Genomic DNA, 20,132 nt, shown 5'->3' with positions numbered 1-20,132 from the left:
AAATGAAGGGAAACACAGGAGCAAGGATAGATACTCTTTGCCTGTCTGGTGTATTCCAAATTCACAGTAATACTCTTAGCCATAAAGTCAAAACTTATCCAGAAATTGGCTCAAAGGAGAGCAAGTTGTATCCCAGAAAATGTGGGCGCATTTTCAGAAGGACACAGTGAAATCCTACTCGAGTTCTAAGACCAAGAACACAGATGGTTCCCTTTACCATTTCTATAATTGAGAATGATAACCGCATCAAGCTCACCTTTATAAACGTTAAATGAGATCATCACTTAGGGATCTAGCACGGAGCCCTGGCACGTTGTTAGTGTTCAATAAATGTTAACAGCCACATTAAACAATAATATATCTTGGGAACCACTTTGGCCCTCAGCTAACACGTCAGTAAGGACAAGATAATAAAGCTTGTGAATGTGGAGGTCTACAGAGTTCTTGGGGATTTAATAGGTGCTCAGTAAATGTCAGTTCTTGGTCTCTTTCCAAGTGCTCCCCTCTTGTCCCATCCAACTGTGACATCCCCAGTGCTCGGTGCATCTCCCACGGTGGACAATGGAGCAGGGCAAAGGTATCCTGCCCGTGACACCTGCCCACTACCAAGGTCCTGTTTCCTGTTTCACCTCTCACCCCCGCTGGGCCCAACTCCAACCCCCCACCCGCCTAACAGACTCTGTCTCCCCCTCCACTCCTGTCCTCCCATATTGACAAATTTGCAGCCAGCAGATTATAGTCACAGTGTGAGTGAATCATTACCACCTGCTAATATTTTTATAGAATTTCATAAACTTGGTCATTCATGAATCATTTACAGTACTTTATTCCAGTGAAGAGTTCACAAATCACTCAAACACTGGCAAAATGCATAATAATGAGTAATATTTCAGGAGGCTTTGCATTAATATGTCAGCTTCCAATACTGCAGGAGCTAAATTATTTTGCCAGGTGCCACTTCGGGTCAGAAGCATGGGAAGCCCTTTGGGGGCTGCAGCAGGGAGAGTGGGCAGGTGGCCGTGGGCCTTGAAAAAAGACAATATTTAACAAGAAACAGATCATCCAGCGAGTCAAATCCCCTTCCAATAAGTGGAGTTCCTGGGAAAGAGGCCTAGGAATTTGCAGATTAGACATCAGAGTCTAGTTGGAGGTAAAATAGGAGGAAGTGTTTCTTAGTAATTGATAATTCAGGGCTTTAGAGGTGGAGAGAAACAGATATGGACCCCAGATTCAACACACACCAGCTGGGAGACCTTGAAAAAGTTATTTAACAGTTACTTGCTTGTCTCTAAAATGGTGTTAACACCTACTTCTGAAGTCTCTTGTGTGAAATGGATTAAGTAAGACAACGTATATGACTTGTTTAGCCCAACATCAGCCATGTAGAGTTCAATAAACAGTAACTTTAATGATGATACACATTCAGGGGCTCAAGGACAAATTCATCTCAGGCTATTTCTTTTCCTGCAAATCTCTGAGGCTTAGTTCACAATGCTTTCTTGCTGGATTTGGAAAATGCTAGCACCATAGCATGAACTTGCATGTGAAAAGCACTTACCTTTAAAATAAACAACAACAAAATTCACCCACGTGCTCTCTGCTTTTTAAACTTGCAAGAGGGGAAAGTAAAATGTGGGGATTGGAGACCCAGGATTCTGCTCTTTGAAGAAGCAGATCTGCAACCAACCACAATGCCCACCAGGGACAAGATGGATCTAACTGCACTAAGACAGTAAATCATTTCTAAACAGGTGCTTGAAATGAAGTGGATTTGCAACTTTCTTGTGCCCAAAGTATATTGAGAAGGCAGGAACCCAGTTCTCATTAAATCCAGAAATAGCAGAACCAAACAGAGAGTAATAGGTAGGGACCTTCCTCAGCAGGGACACGAAGAAAACAGGAAAAAGACTAAATTGAAGAGCGAGAGGCATGGGGGACCCGGCATTAGAAACTGGGTCCTCGCAAGGCTGGTGAAGAGTGGCTCAGGCCAGGCCGCCGTTTGGCTGCTGTAGCCCTGGTACTCCTTTCAGACACTGTATGCCCACCAAGCCCCAGCAGCCTCTCCACTGGGCACATGTGGCCCTGCGCCAGGGGTAAACCAAGACGAACAACCAACACGGCACAACTCCCTGGCATGTCACCTGTACACAGCGGCGAGGAACTTAAATCCGTTTATTTTGAAACAAAGCTGATGTGCTACGGAGTACATTATGAAACCACAAATAAACTCACGATTATTTAAGAGAAGTTCATGCTTGAGATGGGAAAGCTGGGCCACCACCAGTTTTCGTTTACCTCCTTTGCCTTTCCCCTCACTAATTCTCACTCATGTGATGAGACTGTAAGGGGCTTACCATGCTCCTGCTACTGTTCCAAACGCTTGACACGCATTAACTCATTTAGTCCATTAAATCCTATGAGATCAGTATTATTACTGTCCCCATGTCACAGATGATAAAATCAAGGCAGATACCCTGCCCAAGTTCCCATAGCTAGTCCATAAAAGCTGTGCTTTTAATTCAGCCAGCATGGCTACATGCAAAGTTATGTTTGTAACTGCTACATACTACATGGCCTCACTTTTAAGGAAAAATATGAGATGCTCTATGCTACAGACCAGACTCTATTTTACTAGCTGTTTAGCAACTATTAGTTAGCAAAAACTAGTCATTTCATCTTTTATTGGGCTGGCCAAAAAGTTCGTTCGGGTTTTTCTGTAACACCTTATGAAAAAACCCAAATGAACTTTTCGGCCAACTCAATACAAGCATTGAAGTTGCTAGTACGATCCCTATTTTATGGATGAGAATCACAAGATCAGAGAGGGTAAGTGGGTTTCCCAAGATCACACAGCTCAGTAAGCAGCAGTGCTGAGACTTGAACAACAATTTTCTGACCCCAGAGCCATTGATATTAATCACTATTATCATTTACATAAAAATAAAGGTGACCCAAATTAAAAATTAAAAAATCATGGGGTTTTCTACTCAACCCTGCCCTCTGATACCTTTGTGAGCATTAGAAAGGGGCCGCCCTCTCCCTGTGGACACAGCCCTGAACTGCAGTGCAGCTTCTGGCGAGTAAACTGGGGGCTGGATGAGGCCTTTCTCATCCCTCAGCCATCCCCCTTGGGCAGTAAAATCCCTGCACAGCTGTACCTGACAGCCCTGCATTCAGCTTTTGGAAGCCAGAGGAAAGGGACGCTTCATGAATCAAAAATTCTCCTCAAAGAAAATCTCTGACTGGCCTCTTTGGCAACATCAAAACCAAGCCACCTGATGGACCAAAGGCCACCTTCTCCTCACTCCCACTCCCTGTGAGTCCCTGAATGTTGGTGTTTGAGTTCTTCCCGCTGTAACTGCCCCAAGGCATCTTCCCCTCACTGTCCCTGGAGATCAAGGTCATTGCCATCTAAGGAGAATGTTCACTCTGAGGTGGGCCCTGGTTTATGGAGCCCAGAAATCTCTCTCTGAATGTGGAAGGACTCCCAAAAGGGTGACGAAGTTTTAAACCACCTTTGGGTCCCACAAACATCAGAGAGGATCAATTAGCCATGCATGTATCCAAACTCTTGTTCAGCTCTTAAAATAGCTCCTATGGAGTCACCCCAAAAAGGCATCTCAGCCTCTCATTTACCAGTTCTCACTCCTGGCAGCCAGTTGTTTTCCAGTTTCTCTGATTCACGCTAGTCCTATTTCCAGGCTACCGAACACTCCCAAGAAGACTACTGCTCCTTTATTCTTTATCTTGTACCCTCTTAATTTCCTAGTAATTCTAGAGCTCAGCTTCCTCCAGGAATCTCTCTCTTTACTTAAAAGAGGAGCAGCAAATGCTATGAAGTTCAGTTCCTGTCAGGATAGAAGGAAAAACCATGAGTCTGTGGTAGACGTCAACCTTCTCACGGTTGAAGGTAGGAAACTGATGTTAAAAACTTGTGGAACTTAACCAAAAATTTTAAATCTTTTTCAGCAAAAGAATGAATAAGAGCAGCTCTGATTTACTGAATGCTCACTAGGTGCTGGGCATTGTGCTAAGAATTTGCAAAAATAATTTTATTTCATTTTATACAGTCCTTAGAGATGCTGGTACTATCCTCACTTTGTGGAGGAGAATCAAAAATCCTCAGAGACGGTAAGTGGGTCGCCCAAGATAAAAACAGCACAGTAAACGGCAGTGCTGAGACTTGAATGGCAGAGGTCTGAATCACCATGCTATGAAATTATGAAATGTATCATATCTTTAGTTCCTTGTGTCTGAAAATTAAGAGATATTCCTATCACAGGCAGGGAAAAAGTAGGGGGCATCTACCCATGGTCTGCAGCTGGCTTATCCACAGCACCTGGACACTGACAGCTGCCAGGTCACCTGTGGTCACCGTCAAGTCCAGCTGGACCTGGGAACTTCCGAGGGTGCCAACATTTAATTTCTACAACAACCAGATTCCCTGCCGGTGTTCGCTGAGGATGCACACTGGTCACCCTTTGGCATCCTCTGACAGATGGTACCCCCTGCAGATGCTCACAGCATCTGCCTTTTGGCAAAGTTCCTGAGAGGGAGGTCCTCCCAGGACCCGGGTCCCTGGAACACACCGTTCAGCAAGAGGCTGGATGGGCCTTTCCTCACCCACTGCCCTGTATTTGTCTAGTATTTTAATGCCTCTAATGCCCTCTTCTACCTTCTCCTCACTGGAAACTCACAGCAATCCAGCTGGTAGCTAGGCAAGTGTTATCTGCATTTTATGGGTGGAATCCTGAGGACCAGTGCTTACTGGGTCTTCCCAAGGTCAGTATCTCATGGTGACAGAGGAGGCTAGACCCAGGGTACCCATTTCCCAGCCAGAGCACTTGACTTGCCAATGCAATGTCTCTCCACCCTCTGTCTGCAGAAAAGGAAGAATATGGAGGTTTTTTTAGGGAAGAGGAAGTAATTTTGTTGAAGTGGGATTGGGATGTTCTTACACGGTGTTTTGACGAAAAAAACCAGAGATGCCAAGTCCACTCCTAGAAACTGGCCGCCACCCCCCAGAGCCCAATCCAGGGAAATGCGCCTGTGATGGGCAATGGTGATGGAAAGCAAACTCTGTTGACTGGGCCTTGTTCCCAAATGCCTGCTTCCAGCTCAGTGCGCTGCATCCCACAGAGGGCTTTCCCCGAAAATGGCTGGGAATCCTGTCCCATTTCTTGAAAAATGAGCTTACTGCCCTCAGAGGCTTGGGTCCTTAACAGAGGCTGTGAGATGGGGCTCTTGGGGGTGTTGTAGAGAGAGGACAGGACAGACCTGGAGCCTATATGAGATTTAATGCTCACCCCAATATCTGTGTGCAACTACTTTGGTCTCTGAATCCTGAACAGGTGTCAACTTCTGAAACTATCCTTTTACAAATAGCCTTTTGTTTCTCCATATAAAAGAGAAGCAAGTACATTATAGAAAAATCAGAAAAAAAAATCAACAACGCCAAATACAACCACCAACACTTTGATTTTTCCTCTATCATGCTTCTTCACAAACATACCCACCATGATATGTGTAAATACTCCATCTGTAATGAGGATACCATATGTGTTGGTGTGTCTGTTTCCATTCAATATCTTGAAAATCTCCCATATAACTAGAACTTCTTCAAAAATATTTTAAATGGTTGTAGAAAACTTCCTTGCAAAATTGTGCCATAATTTAACCATTATATATTGCTGAATATTTAGCAACTGTTTCCATTTTAAGGATCGTGTCCTGCTATATCATCATTGTACAAAAATCTAACTAAATTCCTCCCTATTTCCTTAAGATGGCTTTCTAGAAGTAGAATGATCAGGTCCAAGGTTTTATACTTTTTATAGCTCTTCATTATCAAGCTGGTTTCTGGAAAGCCAATGTTAATGTAAGGTTTCTGACCTCCTCTGAGATCCCCCCAGGGTCCCTCTTCTTGGTTTTTAGTGCCCAAAGTCTCGCGCAGACCTGGGGGGGCTCTGTTGATGAGATAGGGGCCCCCACTGCTGCTGTGTCAGGGTTCAGTGCCACTTGGCTTCCACAGAGACACACTTAAAGCCGCACAGCCCCGGGTTTGATGAAGCACAGAAATAATGAGCTCAGTGGGAGGGAAGCAGTCTTTGAAAGGCACATCTCTGCATGTGGGGTGGGCACTGCATGGGGGGAGGGGTACTCACTTGATAGGTAGCTATCGTTTCTCTGTCCAAGTTCCGTGTCACGGAGACGCTACCTGTGTTCTCATTGATTCTGAAAATTCCTTTAGGCTCTTGATCCACTCCCTTTCCAGTGAGCCGGAACTTGGACCCTTCCGGTCTGTCACTGTCGACTACCTGGTCAGAGAAACAGAGCGACATTTAAGACTCTGGCTGGAAAACACAGAGAAAGCACAGTACAAACACACCTCAGTGACCAATCCACTAATCACAGATGCCAACGCAGAGGTGCTCGATGAACTTGACTAAAGCAGCATCACCAAAAATAGCATCATTATTTAACACCTTTCATCCTAATATGCAAATCTTTGTGGCTTTCAGCCGGGGAAGCTTACCAGCCCTGGGGTGACATATATTGATGAATCTAAGACGGAAGTAACTTCATGAAGTTCAAGGTTGGACATTTATATTATTTTTAACTCCCAGGAAACAGGCTTTTTTCTGCAAGTAAGACCAAATAAGCAATGGAAAACATTTGACAGTCCTATACCAGGCAGGCATTAATCAGGGTTCTAGGTATCTACATGTATGTAGTCATCAACAGCGCCACCTATGCCCTTTTTGCTACCAGGTACTAGGCATGGTGCTGAGAAGGAATTTTACACACACTTTAAAAAACTCTGACAACAATGCTGGGGGCAGGGAACATTATTATTCATACTTAATGAATGAAATCAATGAGACTCAGGGAGATTACACAAGCTTGCCATGGTCACAGTTACTAAAGAAACAAGGATGGGATTCAGAAGCCATCTTCCACCTCCCTAGGGGCACTGCTGTGCAACACCGTCATTGCTGAATTCACTTTAAGAGAATTCCCTATAGGTGGTCAGCCTTGATCTGACATTTAAAGAATAAATTCAAAAGGTAAAGATATAGGAAGGCAGTTCCAGGCAGAGGGAACAGCATAGACAGGCAGCAGGCAGGTTAGAGAGCCTCAAAAATTCCAGAATGGTTTGAGGAGAGGTGAGGTTGAGAGGTAATTAGGGGGCAAGTTTTGATGTCATCTGAAAGTATCCAACTAAAGAGAAAATCATAATTTGCATAGGTTAGTTCTAGAGTTCTAACAAGCATTCATGTATATTTAATATCACTTTATCATCAATACCTGCAGACATTAATTTGATTATAACACTATAAAGGTCACTAACACAATAGACATTCAGAACCACAGATAAAAGAAAGCTAATACTGATCTGGCTGTCATCAATTTACAAGTAAACAGGCACCTATTGGAATATAGTCAACTGAGCCTGGAGGACTTAGGTGGCTGAACCAGAAATGTGCCTTCTGGTGGAATCAGGAAGAGGTGTGGTGGTGGCATTTCTGTGGGCACCATGCCTGCAATTCTGACGTGTGCCACCAGGTGGCAGTGGTGCCTAAGGCAGCGTGAGCCTCATGGCAAGCCTCCTCTGCCAGGACCAGTGGAGTAAGAGCATGACGCAGTCCATAGGGCAGTACAGTTTTTTTCTGATTTAAAATATTCTTTATTAAAATACACTGAGAATTTTGATTAAACACCAGTTACCTCTTTTGCATTTTTTTTAATTAACAGAAAATATCATCCAAAGCAAGACTAAAAATAAGGTATGTGGTATCTTCTGATGAAAAGAATTTTTAGTCACTGCTTGACTCCATTGAATCCAACTGACATTAGCCCCACTGCTTGGAAGCTCCATGAGGTCAACAGCCTCAGCATATCGGGCTCACCGCTGAGTCCCATGACTAGCAAAGTGCTGGGCATACCGCAGGGACCAACGCCAATATCTGTTTAATGAGGACCTCCACTGATTAGACAAACATATGTCTCAATCCTAGCTTGGCCGATGATCAGTCCTGTGACCTTGAATGTGATTCTTTGCCTCTTTGGTTCTCGATTTCCTTATCTATAAAATAGAGATAATGACACTTATTTCCCAGGGTTGCTGAGAGTTTGTTGAGATACTGTGTGCAAAGTACACTTCCTGGCACATAGAAGGGGCTCAATAAATCAGAACTGACAATTAGAATACTAAGATAAGAATGATAATAATAACAAAGTCATGCCATTGTTGTTAATGGGTAAGACTGACACCTCCAAGCATAAAACACATCTTAGCCACAATACAAAAAAATCCCTTTCTAAGGGAACACATTTCCTTTTTAGAAACAAAACTCACAAAAGTCTCTGGTTTCAGGACAGAAGTGATCTGGAAACACACTGTGGGAAGGGGCATCTGAGCCAGCCGTGTTCCTCTTTGTCTCTTTCACATTTACCATCGCTCCCCTCTTGCTCTTACCACTTCAGCTCAAATATGGATTAAAACCTCTTCCTTTTGCTTCCCTATACACACCCGTGGGACAAGTCCTCTCCAAAGGCCATACTAACTAAAGAGAAATGAACACGGGAAACCTACAAAGGCTATGGAACTGTCCTGCTTCCTAAGAGTGGACTTCTGACCACACCCACTAGAAAGGACCTGTCAGGAGAAGGCTTCTGTGATCTGTTCTCCTTTCTTGACCCTTCCCTGCTCTGAAAGGGTTGGGAGCACAGCACCCCAGACCTTCTGGAAACAACACAGTGGGAGACAGTCCTGACAGCTCTCTTGAGGCAAACACTGCCATCCTCCCATTCCTCTACCTGCCATTCAGCATGGAAAGCTGAATTCTAGACTCAGAAATCCTCCCAGGGCAATTTTTCCTCCTGCTGTAAAGATCAGGTCTGTGTCATTTCCTTTCTCTCTCTTGGAGATCTTGAACCATGTGACCTCATGGAAGCAGGGTCTTGGAGAGAACCCTGTTTAATTAGTGCTGGCTGCTGGATTTAAATGAGTGATTCTCTGGGGAAGGAGCAAGACCTCTGCTCAGCAGTGCGCAAGTCTTCTCTCTCTCTCAACATTTTTTTTTAAATTTATTTTATTTATTTATTTTTGTCTGTGTTGGGTCTTCGTTGCTGCATGTGGGCTTTCTCTAGTTGCAGCGAGCGGGGGCTACTCTTTCTTGCGGTGCGCAGGCTTCTCACTGCAGTGGCTTCTCTTGTTGCGGAGCACGGGCTCCAGGCGCGCAGGCTTCAGGAGTTGTGGCACACGATCTTCAGTAGTTGTGGCTCACGGGCTCTAGAGCGCAGGCTCAGTAGTTGTGGTGCACGGCCTTAGTTGCTCCATGGCATGTGGGATCTTCCCGGACCAGGTCTCAAACCCGTGTCCCCTGCATCGGCAGGCGGATTCTTAACCACTGCGCCACCAGGGAAGTCCAACGTTTTGGTTTTAAAGGCCTGGCTTTGAACACATCAGTTGAACCTGCCTCCTGGTCCTCAGCGCTGTATCTGCTTTGAAGGAGCGCTCATAGCCACACCAGGCACGGTGCCCCCAGACTGATGAGCCGTACAGGGCTGCCAGCACAGGGAAGTGAAGGGCCTCATTCTCCCTGCAACAATTGGTCTCAAGATATGGTTCCCTGGACCAGCTTGGGCATCACATGGGAGCTCTTCAGAAATACAGATTCTCAGTCTCCACCCAGACCCCCTGGATCAGAAACGCTGGTGGTGGGGCCCCGTGGATGATTCTATGCACACCGGGGACTGAGGACCACCGATTTGGATGGATTTCAGCACCATCCACGCTCATTACGATTGGTGATGGTTTCCACCGTGACTGTGGGGAGACTTTGGCTGGAAAAAAGGCTGCGTCTGTTTGCTACCTCCCTTCCAGACCTATTTTAAATGTATAACACTATTAGGAACTCTTAAAAGCCTGTTTTCTAGAATGTCAGTAAAGCAGAGTTGGTATTTCTCCAAGTCCCACATTTCCGTGTGTATCAAAGGAACCCCAGGGCATGGAGGAACCTTGGAGAAGAAAGCATGGGAGTAGGGGTCATTCTCCACGGGAAAGATGGGAGTCTTGGCTCAATTTAGATTCAGAAATTACCCAACAGCTCTCCAGCTTCTTGGTCCCCAGGTGGGGCTTCAGAGGGACCCCGATCCACTCCAGTCTCACTGAGCTGGAGAAATAGGAGGTATGCAATGGCTGCAAAGGAGGCCTCAGCCACACATCACAGCTGTTCCATGCAAGTCAGGTGGGTTTCCAGATGACCTTTATTGTACTACATTAAACTCCTAAGATTTGTCCAAATGCCGCTCTATGGCTGTGGCCCCAAGGCTCTCATCCTCTTCTTGTTGTTTAATGTGATGGAATGTAAGAAATCCAGTGCACTCCTGCCCAGAACAAATCCTGTCATGAGTCTCTGCTCCTGTAGCAGCTGTTAACACACATTATACCACATAGCAGGGCTTCACAATTAGCTGGTCTTTCCTATTATTCTTTGTAATTCAACACTTCTTTTCATAGTGGGATTTTTCTTCCTTATCCTCTGAGTCGGAATGAAAAAAAATAGCTAATGATGAGAAACAACTTGGACGCCGGGTGCCGACACTCTGGGAAGGGCGTGTAAATAGCACACAGGAGTCCTGCTGCATACCTGGGTAAAGTCACTTCCCAGGCAGCAATGGGGGTGACTGGAACATCAATTGTGTCGGAGGCATGGCTCAGGTGGGACCAGAGTCCTCTGCACCCAGCAAGGGGCAGGAAATACAGAGGCTTGGAGCAAGAAGGGATGCTTGGTCTGAGTTTCAAAGGGTGTTTTCACTGCCTACTTCCTCCAGAGTGTGGTGTATTACAGACAAAGCCAGGGCCCCCCCTTGAATCCCGTTCCCACCTCCATTCTCTGCTGCAAGTAGCCAACAATACCAAGTTGCATTGTGTTTTAAAGGTATTCTATGAATTTATATACATATATACATACTCACAGAATATATAGCAATTTTGAATGTTTTTACATTTTTATAAATAGGACCGTTTTGTATAAATTATTCTATAATTTTTCTATTCAATGTGGTTGGAGGTTATATATATATAGTATGTAATATTTTTATATATATTATATTTATGTAATATAAATATATTTTATATCTCATAGACAGATAGACAGATACAGACTTTGGGGATAGGAGTAACTTTCCATTTATAGAAACACTGCCTAGATAGTATGAAGTTCCCATATACCTTTCATCCAATTTTCCCTAATATTAACATCTTTTATAACCATGGAACATTGGTCACAACTGAGAAATTAACACTGATGCATAACTACTAACAAACTAACCTCCAGATTTTATGTATTCAGGTTTCACCAATTTTTCTACTTCTATTATTTTTCTGATCCAAAATCCAGTCCAGAACCCCACATTACCTTTAGTCAGTGCGGTATTTTTTTTAAACATCTTTACTGGAGTATAATTGCTTTACAATGGTGTGTTAGTTTCTGCTTTATAACAAAGTGAATCAGTTATACATATACATATGTCCCCATATCTCTTCCATCTTGCGTCTCCCTCCCTCCCACCCTCCCTATCCCACCCCTCTAGGTGGTCACAGAGCACCAAGCGAGCTGATCTCCCTGTGCTATGCGGCTGCTTCCCACTAGCTATCTATTTTACATTTGGTAGTGTATATATGTCCATGCCACTCTCTCACTTCGTCCCAGCTTACCCTTCCCCCTCCCCGTGTCTTCAAGTCCATTCTCTAGTAGGTCTGTGTCTTTATTCAGTCAGTGTGGTTTTTAATTGCCCATTACGGTGCTTCCCTGTAGGTTCAGACATTTCCTTAATTGTGCTGACATCATTTTTTCCCCCTATGGAAAATGTATTCGATACATCAAAATGCCACAGTCGCCAAGTTCTGTATATTCTCTTTACTGTAAGAACTTGTAGCTCTGTCCTCTGCCAATCTCCAGTACCTGTAATTTAACTCAGATCTCCACTAGAGATTTTTGACTGTTCTGTTGTCAGGGCCAAGAACACACACAACACTCACAGTAAGTTTTCAGCAAATATCTGCATACCAAGTAAGTAAACGAACGTTACAGTGGTCTCTTAACTGGCCTCCATGTTTCTGATTCTCTCTTTTCCCTTCGTGTCCTAATTGCAACCAGAACGGTCATTCCAAAATGCAAACACAAATCTGGCCAAGACAGTTCTCAGATTAAAGCTTTCAATGTTTCCCCATTGCTCCCAGATGAAATTCCCCCAGGGCCCTCCTTGATGGGCCTTCACCTGCTTCTCCAGTTCTATCTCTTGCCACCATGAGCCATGGGCCTCCTGGACTTTGCCCACTTCCTCTGGACCTAGGTCAGCTGGACTCCTATCCCCCCATCCTGTCTGCTAGAGCCCCTCCTGGTCTTCCCGGACTCGGCACCAGGGATACTGCCTACTCACTGGAGCTTCTCCTGACCCTCTGCCCTGCTCCAGGGAGACAACCTCATCATCTGGGTCTAGCCCGGCTCACCACTGAGGTCTATTAAGGCACAGAGAGTGGATGGCCTCTTTGTTGGGTATGGTAATTGTCCCTTGGGCTATTTATTTCTTATTCTTTTAACATTTCCTGGGTTTGGAACATATAAGACACCCGACTGAAGCTTTGAAAATCAGTGCAACTTTGTTTGCATGTTTTTATAAGATCATAAAATGCTTCAGAAACTCACAAATTAAAGTCTGTTGTACTTTTTTTTTTTTAATGTGGTCACTTTACCTATGCAACCTCAGTATCTTCTCATTTCTCTTTTTACAAATCCCCAAAGTTACCTTCCCAGGCAGTGGTATGCCCAGGAGTCATGAAGGGGCCTAGAACGCTTTCCCATCCTTATAATTTGCAAAGGTTCCCTTGTGTGAAGACCCTCTGTCTAAGCAAACACTGCTCGCTGCACAAAGCAGCTCCAACACAAATACCCCAGCACTTCTGCCCTGTCATAGCCAACTAAATTAATGCTCTAACTCTACCTGTTCAGAAAATCAGGAGATACTTATTTTCAAAGGATAAAAGATTCTACATATATAAGCAATATGATCGAAAGGATGAAAAACTAGAAAATAATCAGCCCCCGCCCCCGCACATTTCCAAAGGGAATAAATCACATGTGAATAGTATAGGTCTTTGGGGGATGGAGGTAGGGGTGATATTTTTTCCTTCACTCTAGAATATTTTTGGTTTCAAAAAATGAGCCTATATTACTTATTATACAGTTAAAAAACAACAAAAAACTCAAAAACAAAACAACTTTTTTAAAACATGTAAGAGTAATTACTGGAGCTTGGTGTATATGCTCATTTAGAAGTTGTTTTCTACTTCATGTTAAACAGGAAAAAAACCACTTACTGCCTTTATCTATGGTTATTAGAAGGCATTTTTTTTTTATTGGTAGGTTGGTTCTCTGAGGTGATTTGTAAGCAGTAATTAATTCTCATCTGTGGTTTAGTCCTTTTTTTTTTTTTTTTGCGGTACGCGGGCCTCTCACTACTGTGGCCTCTCCCACTGCAGAGCACAGGCTCCGGACACGCAGGCTCAGCGGCCATGGCTCACGGGCCCAGCCGTTCCGCAGCACGTGGGATCTTCCCAGACCGGGGCACGAACCCGTGTCCCCTGCATCGGCAGGCGGACTCTCAACCACTGCGCCACCAGGGAAACCCTGTGGTTTAGACTTTGACATGCCTTTGAACTTGAAGACACTTAGCCATTCAGCAGTCTGGGCAGCTGTTACATCCATGCCCGTCTTTCAACCTCATGCTGCTCAACAACTTTCAACCATTAGGTTATAAATTAACAAGGGGGACTAAGGAAAACCCAGTGCCAAGAGTTCCAAAATACCTGGTGGAGAAGCACAGAACCAACACTCTGGCAATCCACCGGAGGAGGATGCTGGCTAGAGACCAACTGCACAGACCAGGGGTTCTCATACCAGCAGGGCTGGCTGTGTTCACCGCCGAATTCAAATGGTCTCCATCCTCCCATGGAGGGTGCTAAGGTTAAGGGCAGGATGGAGCACTTGGAAGGAAAATCAAACTCCAATAACACATGATGAGGGGAAATCTGAATACAACTACACTTACCCTTCATCTATCAGCACTATCATTGCACCACCAGCTTTGTTTCCCTTCTTTTATGAGAAAGGCACTTAAGATTATGCCTAAGCACAGCTTAAGCTGAGTTCCATAGGATTCAGTGTTTAATTGGTGGGGTTTTTTTGCATTATTTTCTGATAGTTATAATTTTGTGGTTACTTTCTGTAGGCTATAGAATTTTTTTTAATGAGAGTATTTCTTAATTTACAAGTACTTCTAACATTTTAATTATTTATTTCCAACTTGTCATAGAACAATGTGGCTTATGAAATTTCTACTCTTGCGAGTTTTTTAAAAATTTATTCACGGCCAAGTGCAATATCATCTTCACTAAATGATCCATTGACACATGGAAAAGAATTAGTATTCTGTGGCCTTATTCACAATAGCCAAAAAGTGTAAGGACCCCAAGTGTCCAACAATGGATAAATGGATGAACAAAATGTGGTATAGGCATAAAATGGAATATTATTATTCAGCCTTAAAAGTGAAGGAAATTCTAACATATGCTACCATATGGATGAAGACATCATGTTAGTGAAATAAGCCAGGCACAAAAGGACAAATATGTATATTTAAATACACATATTTACATACATAATTGGCACAATGCTGCTCTCACTGAGGGAACTCGGTTTATATTTGTTAGTGCATTCCAAACTGATACCACCATTCACTCAGCCTGATGGTCTGTTTAACTCCCATGATTTTAATAAGATGTTTCCTTCTTGAGTATAATTTCCTCTAACATATTATCTCCCTCTACCTTCTTCTCTTCTATTCAATGTATTTACTGACCATTCACGAGTTGCAGAGTGTTCAAGGGCCCTCAGTTCAGTATACTCTATGACACCCACATTACGCAACATGGGAGATGTGCTGAAAGAGGCCACAGCAGACCAGAGAAAGAAGTCAGCTTTGGGTCATTCAGTCATTGTGCCTTACTTGTCTGGGCCCAAAGTCCATTCACTGCCCATCAGTATCACACATCTGCATCTCTTTATTGTCCAAGAGAATAACTGGGATTCTTATGTATCACTTCCTGAGTTTCTGGTTTCTTAATGCAGACTGTAAGTGTCACCCTCCTGCTCATCGCGACCCTTGACTTTGCCTCTTGTGTTTCTACCAAAAATCAAGATGGTCCCTTGGAACTCATAGTGAAAAGTCTAGATTTTCTATACCTGTTGCCTCTTCTACTTATGAATCAGATGTATGGTAGTGGGAAGTAGTCACTGAGGCTGTTCTTTAATATTCTGGCTCCTCTTCTTCCGGTCACATAGTAGGACGATACTTCCCCAGTCACCTGAAGTTGGCTGTGGCCATATGACTTGCTTTAGCCAATGAAGTGTGAGTGAAAGTGACATGTGGAACTTCAGCTAATTTTGAGTAAAAGCTTTAAGAGCTATGATGTGCTTAGCCAGGTTCTTTCTGCCCTCTGCAAGGTGACGAGCTATGTTCCAAATAGTGGTGACTTCAACAACCTAGATCCCAAAGAAAGAAAAACGACAAGGTGCAGAGCCCCCACCTAACCCCTCAATGGACATGGAGCTTGGTTAAACCTTTTTTTTTTTTTTCACTTTGATCAACTGAAATGGGAGTTGCTTATTACTACTGCTGAACCTAACCTATCCTGACTAACGCACAGAGTGCTTAGGACAACAGGGTTTGCAGCTTGGAGCTCACTAACAGTGTGGACATACTGGGAGTCATGTGGCCTCTCTGAGCCTCAATGCCATCCTCTGCCAAATGAGGGAAATAATGCCTATCCTAAAAGGGTTACTGTGGATAAGTGATCTGAGAGAGACCTAATGCATCAGTACATAAACCTGCTCAATCATGTAAGGCAATTGTTATTTTTATGATTAAACGGTGGTGATGATGATGACTATAACAGAGGCTACCATTTATTGAAAACTAAGACTCTGCCACACACTATTCTAAGCATCTTACATACATAAGTTCATTTAATCCTTACCACAATTTTATGGGGTAGGTACTGATGTTAATCCCCACTTTACACAGAAAGAAACTGAGTCACAAACACCTTACCAAAGTCAGCTAGATGATGGCCTTGCATTTGAATCCAAGTACCCAGAGCCCATGGCCTTAGCCTTCACTCCACATGGCCAACTGATCAAAGTCTGCTGGGTTGTGTAGGAGTGCCCCAGGAGGAGAATCAACAAAGCACTGGAAGCTGGCACTGTTGAAAGTGTTCCTGGTCTGGACTCCTGCTGACACACCCACCCTGTGAAGACTAGGGGCAGAGATACTCGTCTTAGGCAGAGCCCAGATTAAGGACTTCCAAGTCTCAATTTCCAGATTTATATGTACCCAAGGGGTCGCCCATTTCCTCTGTACATCAAATTCCCGGCAGGAACATCTTTACCTTCTCACACTCTCTGAGCTTTGGCATAGTAACGGTGCAATTTGGGGGGTTTTGCATGCCTTCAGCTATGTAAAAGGATAATAAATTAATCATGCCCTTGGGCACTGTTGAAATACACATACTTAATCTCTTATTAACTTGCCGAACTTTCCTTCCTTGCCACTGCTCTGCTCCTCTCCCTTCCATCAGTTCAGATTTTTACGGTTCTCAAAGAAACCAAATATTTATGCACTCATCTGAACCACAGTGCAGAGAAAGCAGTGTAACAAAATCAGCATTATGAACCTGGAGCTATTCCCATTTGGAAGTAATAAACACGAACAATTGAACAATTTCTCCCTGGAAATGCGTGTTGGCTGCCCTTTCACTGAGGATTTCAATGCTTATTCTTGTTCTTCTTATAATTCAGGACAAATTTTAATGTTAAGTCTGACGCTTGGAAACACAAGCAAACATAAATACAATTTCAATCATTTTCAACTGAAAGCCTGACATTCTATTCCGCTTTGCATGTGCTTCGGTTAGAACCTGTGTGGGGCTTTGAAGTGCCTCATCCCCTGAAGCACCTACTCTCTCTCACAGTCGGATCACTCCTGAATAAAACCTTTCAAGGGCCCCCCTAAACCATCACTTTCAGGGAAAATTCATGCTCCCTGAGAAACGCATTCAAGGCTCTTTATAACCTGCCTTTGCCTTCAGCCTCAAATGTCGCTGAGTCCACACACATCCCCCGAGCCTGTTGTGCTGTCATTTCCCCCAAAGTGCCATGCTTGGGTCTACCGCTGTTTCAGCCCTGGGCTTACCTACTTCTGACCCATAGGCTCTTATACAAAAGCAGAGTCTGGCCAATCTGATCACCTCTTTGTGGATCCTGGGATTGGGACAGGAAGAGACTGACTCAGTTGGCTGAAGGCTGTGGACCCTTAAAGTCTTATCAGCTTGAAAGCTGAATCTACCATCTTGGGGAGACCCAGTTGGGCCATAAGTGCAGACCTTGACAAAGAAAATAGTCTACTTGGAAAATTTAAAAAGAGAGTAATGAATACTTGTGTGTATGTGAAGCCACAGCAGGCTCCAGCATGGCATGTTACCACCCTGCACCTGATAAATGATCCATTGCAACATGACTGAATCTTACGCCTCAGCCTTGGTCTCCAAATTACACTCTTAGACCAAAATATCACAGTCCCCTTTCCCAGTGGTGTCTGGTGAATGGCTTTAATTCACCAGGATCCTACTAAATGGATACCTGTATGGCTCATTTCATCACTGTCTCTCAATTCTTTAATTACATTGATCTCTTCAGAAAGGACTTCCCTGACCACCTTATTAAAAAAAAAAGTCTCCCCTCCCAACATCATCCTCTATAACCATTTTGTTTTTCTTCACAGAATCATCACCTGACATACTTATCTGATTTTTTTTTGTTTGTTTGTTTTTTTGCGGTACACGGGCCTCTCACTGTTGTGGCCTCTCCCGTTGTGGAGCACAGGCTCCGGACGCGCAGGCTCAGCGGCCATGGCTCACGGGCCCAGCCACTCCACGGCATGTGGGATCCTCCCGGACCGGGGCACGAACCCGCGTCCCCTGCATCGGCAGGCGGACTCTCAACCACTGCGCCAACAGGGAAGCCTAGTTATCTGTTTTTTATCTTTACCATTAAAATATATGCCCCAAGGTATCAGGGACTTTTGTTTGTTGCTGTGAACAGTGCATGGTGAACAACAGACATTTCAATACTTTGCAATAAATAAAGAAGTTATGTAAAGGGACGCTGAAATGAGAGACTGTGTGGTCAGAGAGAAAAGAAAATTATAAAAGTTCATAAATCAGTGAACTTGCACAGCTACTTTGGTTTCAAAATGGCTTATCAATTTCTGGTAAGGACCATCTCTGCTTCTTGGGCTTGAGGTCTGAGGGGTGCTCTGGTATCCTCCGAATAGTGTCACCTCCTAATTAAATGATCCCCATGAGACATCCATGTTTAAGAATAGAGCAGCACGCTCCCTGAAAGTTAAGAGGCCCGTGGATGCGATGGAATCAATGTAGGTCAACATCTTTCTTCTTCTGAAGCTTCCGGCTGCCTAAACTATGGATTTTCCAAGGGAAGCCCAACAAGAGAGCATCATACAAACTGAGTCAATGAAGCTTTGGCAAAGCATTTCAGAAGAGGCACAATAAATGGAAAGATCTTGGTGGGGGCTGTGTATGGGCTTCAGGCTCCTCTCAAGTCATGATAATAAATCCTCTGAGCAGCCATGGGTCAACACAACTGCCCAATTACTGCCCTGCGGGTGATGATTCCTAAACAGGTCATGTTGTGTGCAGTGTTCTATCCCAGGGATACATGTGAGTTAAGGACCCATGAGGAAGCATGTATTTGAGAGAGAAGCCAGGTGGTCTGTTCTACAGAAGATGAACACAGTGGAGCCCCTTAAGTGATTGGAAATGTAGAAAGATGGTGGCAGGAGGCACAGTTTGGGGCATCACCCAAATACCCGCAGAAGAGATTGGTTTCATTCTGTTCTTTTGAAAAAGCCAAGATACAGAACAGACAGAGTTCAGCTCAAATGAAGGAAAACGTGCAGAGGTTAAAGAGCTTTAGCTGATGGCACGGGCAGACTGGTGATACAGAAGGCTGCCACTGCATGTCCAAGCTCACACCCCAGCTGGGAAAGAAGGCAGAGAGGTGATCAGTATCAGACAGACTCTGAGGTTGTTTCTTACTCCCAGCTGCTGTGATTACTTGAGTCGGAACTTGGAGCAGCTCTGAGCATGTGGGGGCCGGCACTCTCTGAGGCAGGCGAGGGATGAGGCGCTATCTGGGGAACTCTGTTTACAACCGGCTCAGCCACCTTCTACCCACTGGCTGGACAAGGATTCTCTTTCATTCCCTGGGCCTCCATTTCTCTGGGTGCTGCGCAGTATCTATCAATCCTCCCTCTGTGGTGCAATGGTTTAGAAAATGGCTTCTGGGTCAGTTTGAACTCTGGCTCTAATGTGTCCTTGGATTTTGACCTTGAGCAAATCTTTTCACCCATCTGAGCATCAGTTCCCTCCTCAGCTAAGTGAGGACGACAGACCCATGCCCCTGAGGTTCTGGTGAGTAGAGAGTACTATGGCTGGCACACAGTAGGCACTCAATCGATGTCAACGATTATCATCTGAATACATCTAACCACAACACCATGTCAATAGCAGGATGACTTTTAATAATTATAATAATTATAGAATTATAAAATCAATTGCTAATTTTAATAATTAAGAGGACTTTTTAAAACTTTCAAGTTGTACCCCAGGTAATAACTGCATTCACTGAGGTCTTATAAATGTCAGGTACCATGCTAGAGCTTTTTGTGCACTCTACCAGGGAGGTAACTATTACTTCTATTTTAAAGATGGGGAAAGGGAGACTCAGTGAGGTGAAGTCCATTGTCCAACAAGGTTACACAGCTGGCTTGGGGACAGGACGGGACATGGGAACTTCTGAGCCCAGCTGAGTTATTCCAGAACTGCGGGTGTCGGTCTGACACCAGCTCCTGGCTGCTCGGTTTCTCGTGGCTCAGCCAGATGCCTCCATAAGGAGCAAGGCTGGCTGTTCCAAGGCTGGGACTGG

General features: G+C 44.3%; 1 protein-coding gene across 2 annotated transcripts in view; it reads right to left on the bottom strand.

The window, feature by feature from the left end:
* CDH13 (cadherin 13) overlaps positions 1-20,132 on the bottom strand; it is a 1,009,733-nt gene that overhangs the window by 471,312 nt on the left and 518,289 nt on the right. For both annotated transcript variants that reach the window (XM_059999015.1, XM_059999016.1), the window contains one exon: positions 6,165-6,317. In XM_059999015.1, coding sequence (XP_059854998.1) covers positions 6,165-6,317 — 153 coding nt within the window. The remainder of the gene's footprint in view (positions 1-6,164; positions 6,318-20,132) is intronic.

The sequence above is a fragment of the Delphinus delphis genome, chromosome 20 (genome assembly GCF_949987515.2).
Source record: "Delphinus delphis chromosome 20, mDelDel1.2, whole genome shotgun sequence".
Lineage (NCBI taxonomy): Eukaryota > Metazoa > Chordata > Mammalia > Artiodactyla > Delphinidae > Delphinus > Delphinus delphis.
This window is presented reverse-complemented; position numbering and strand designations above follow the sequence as displayed.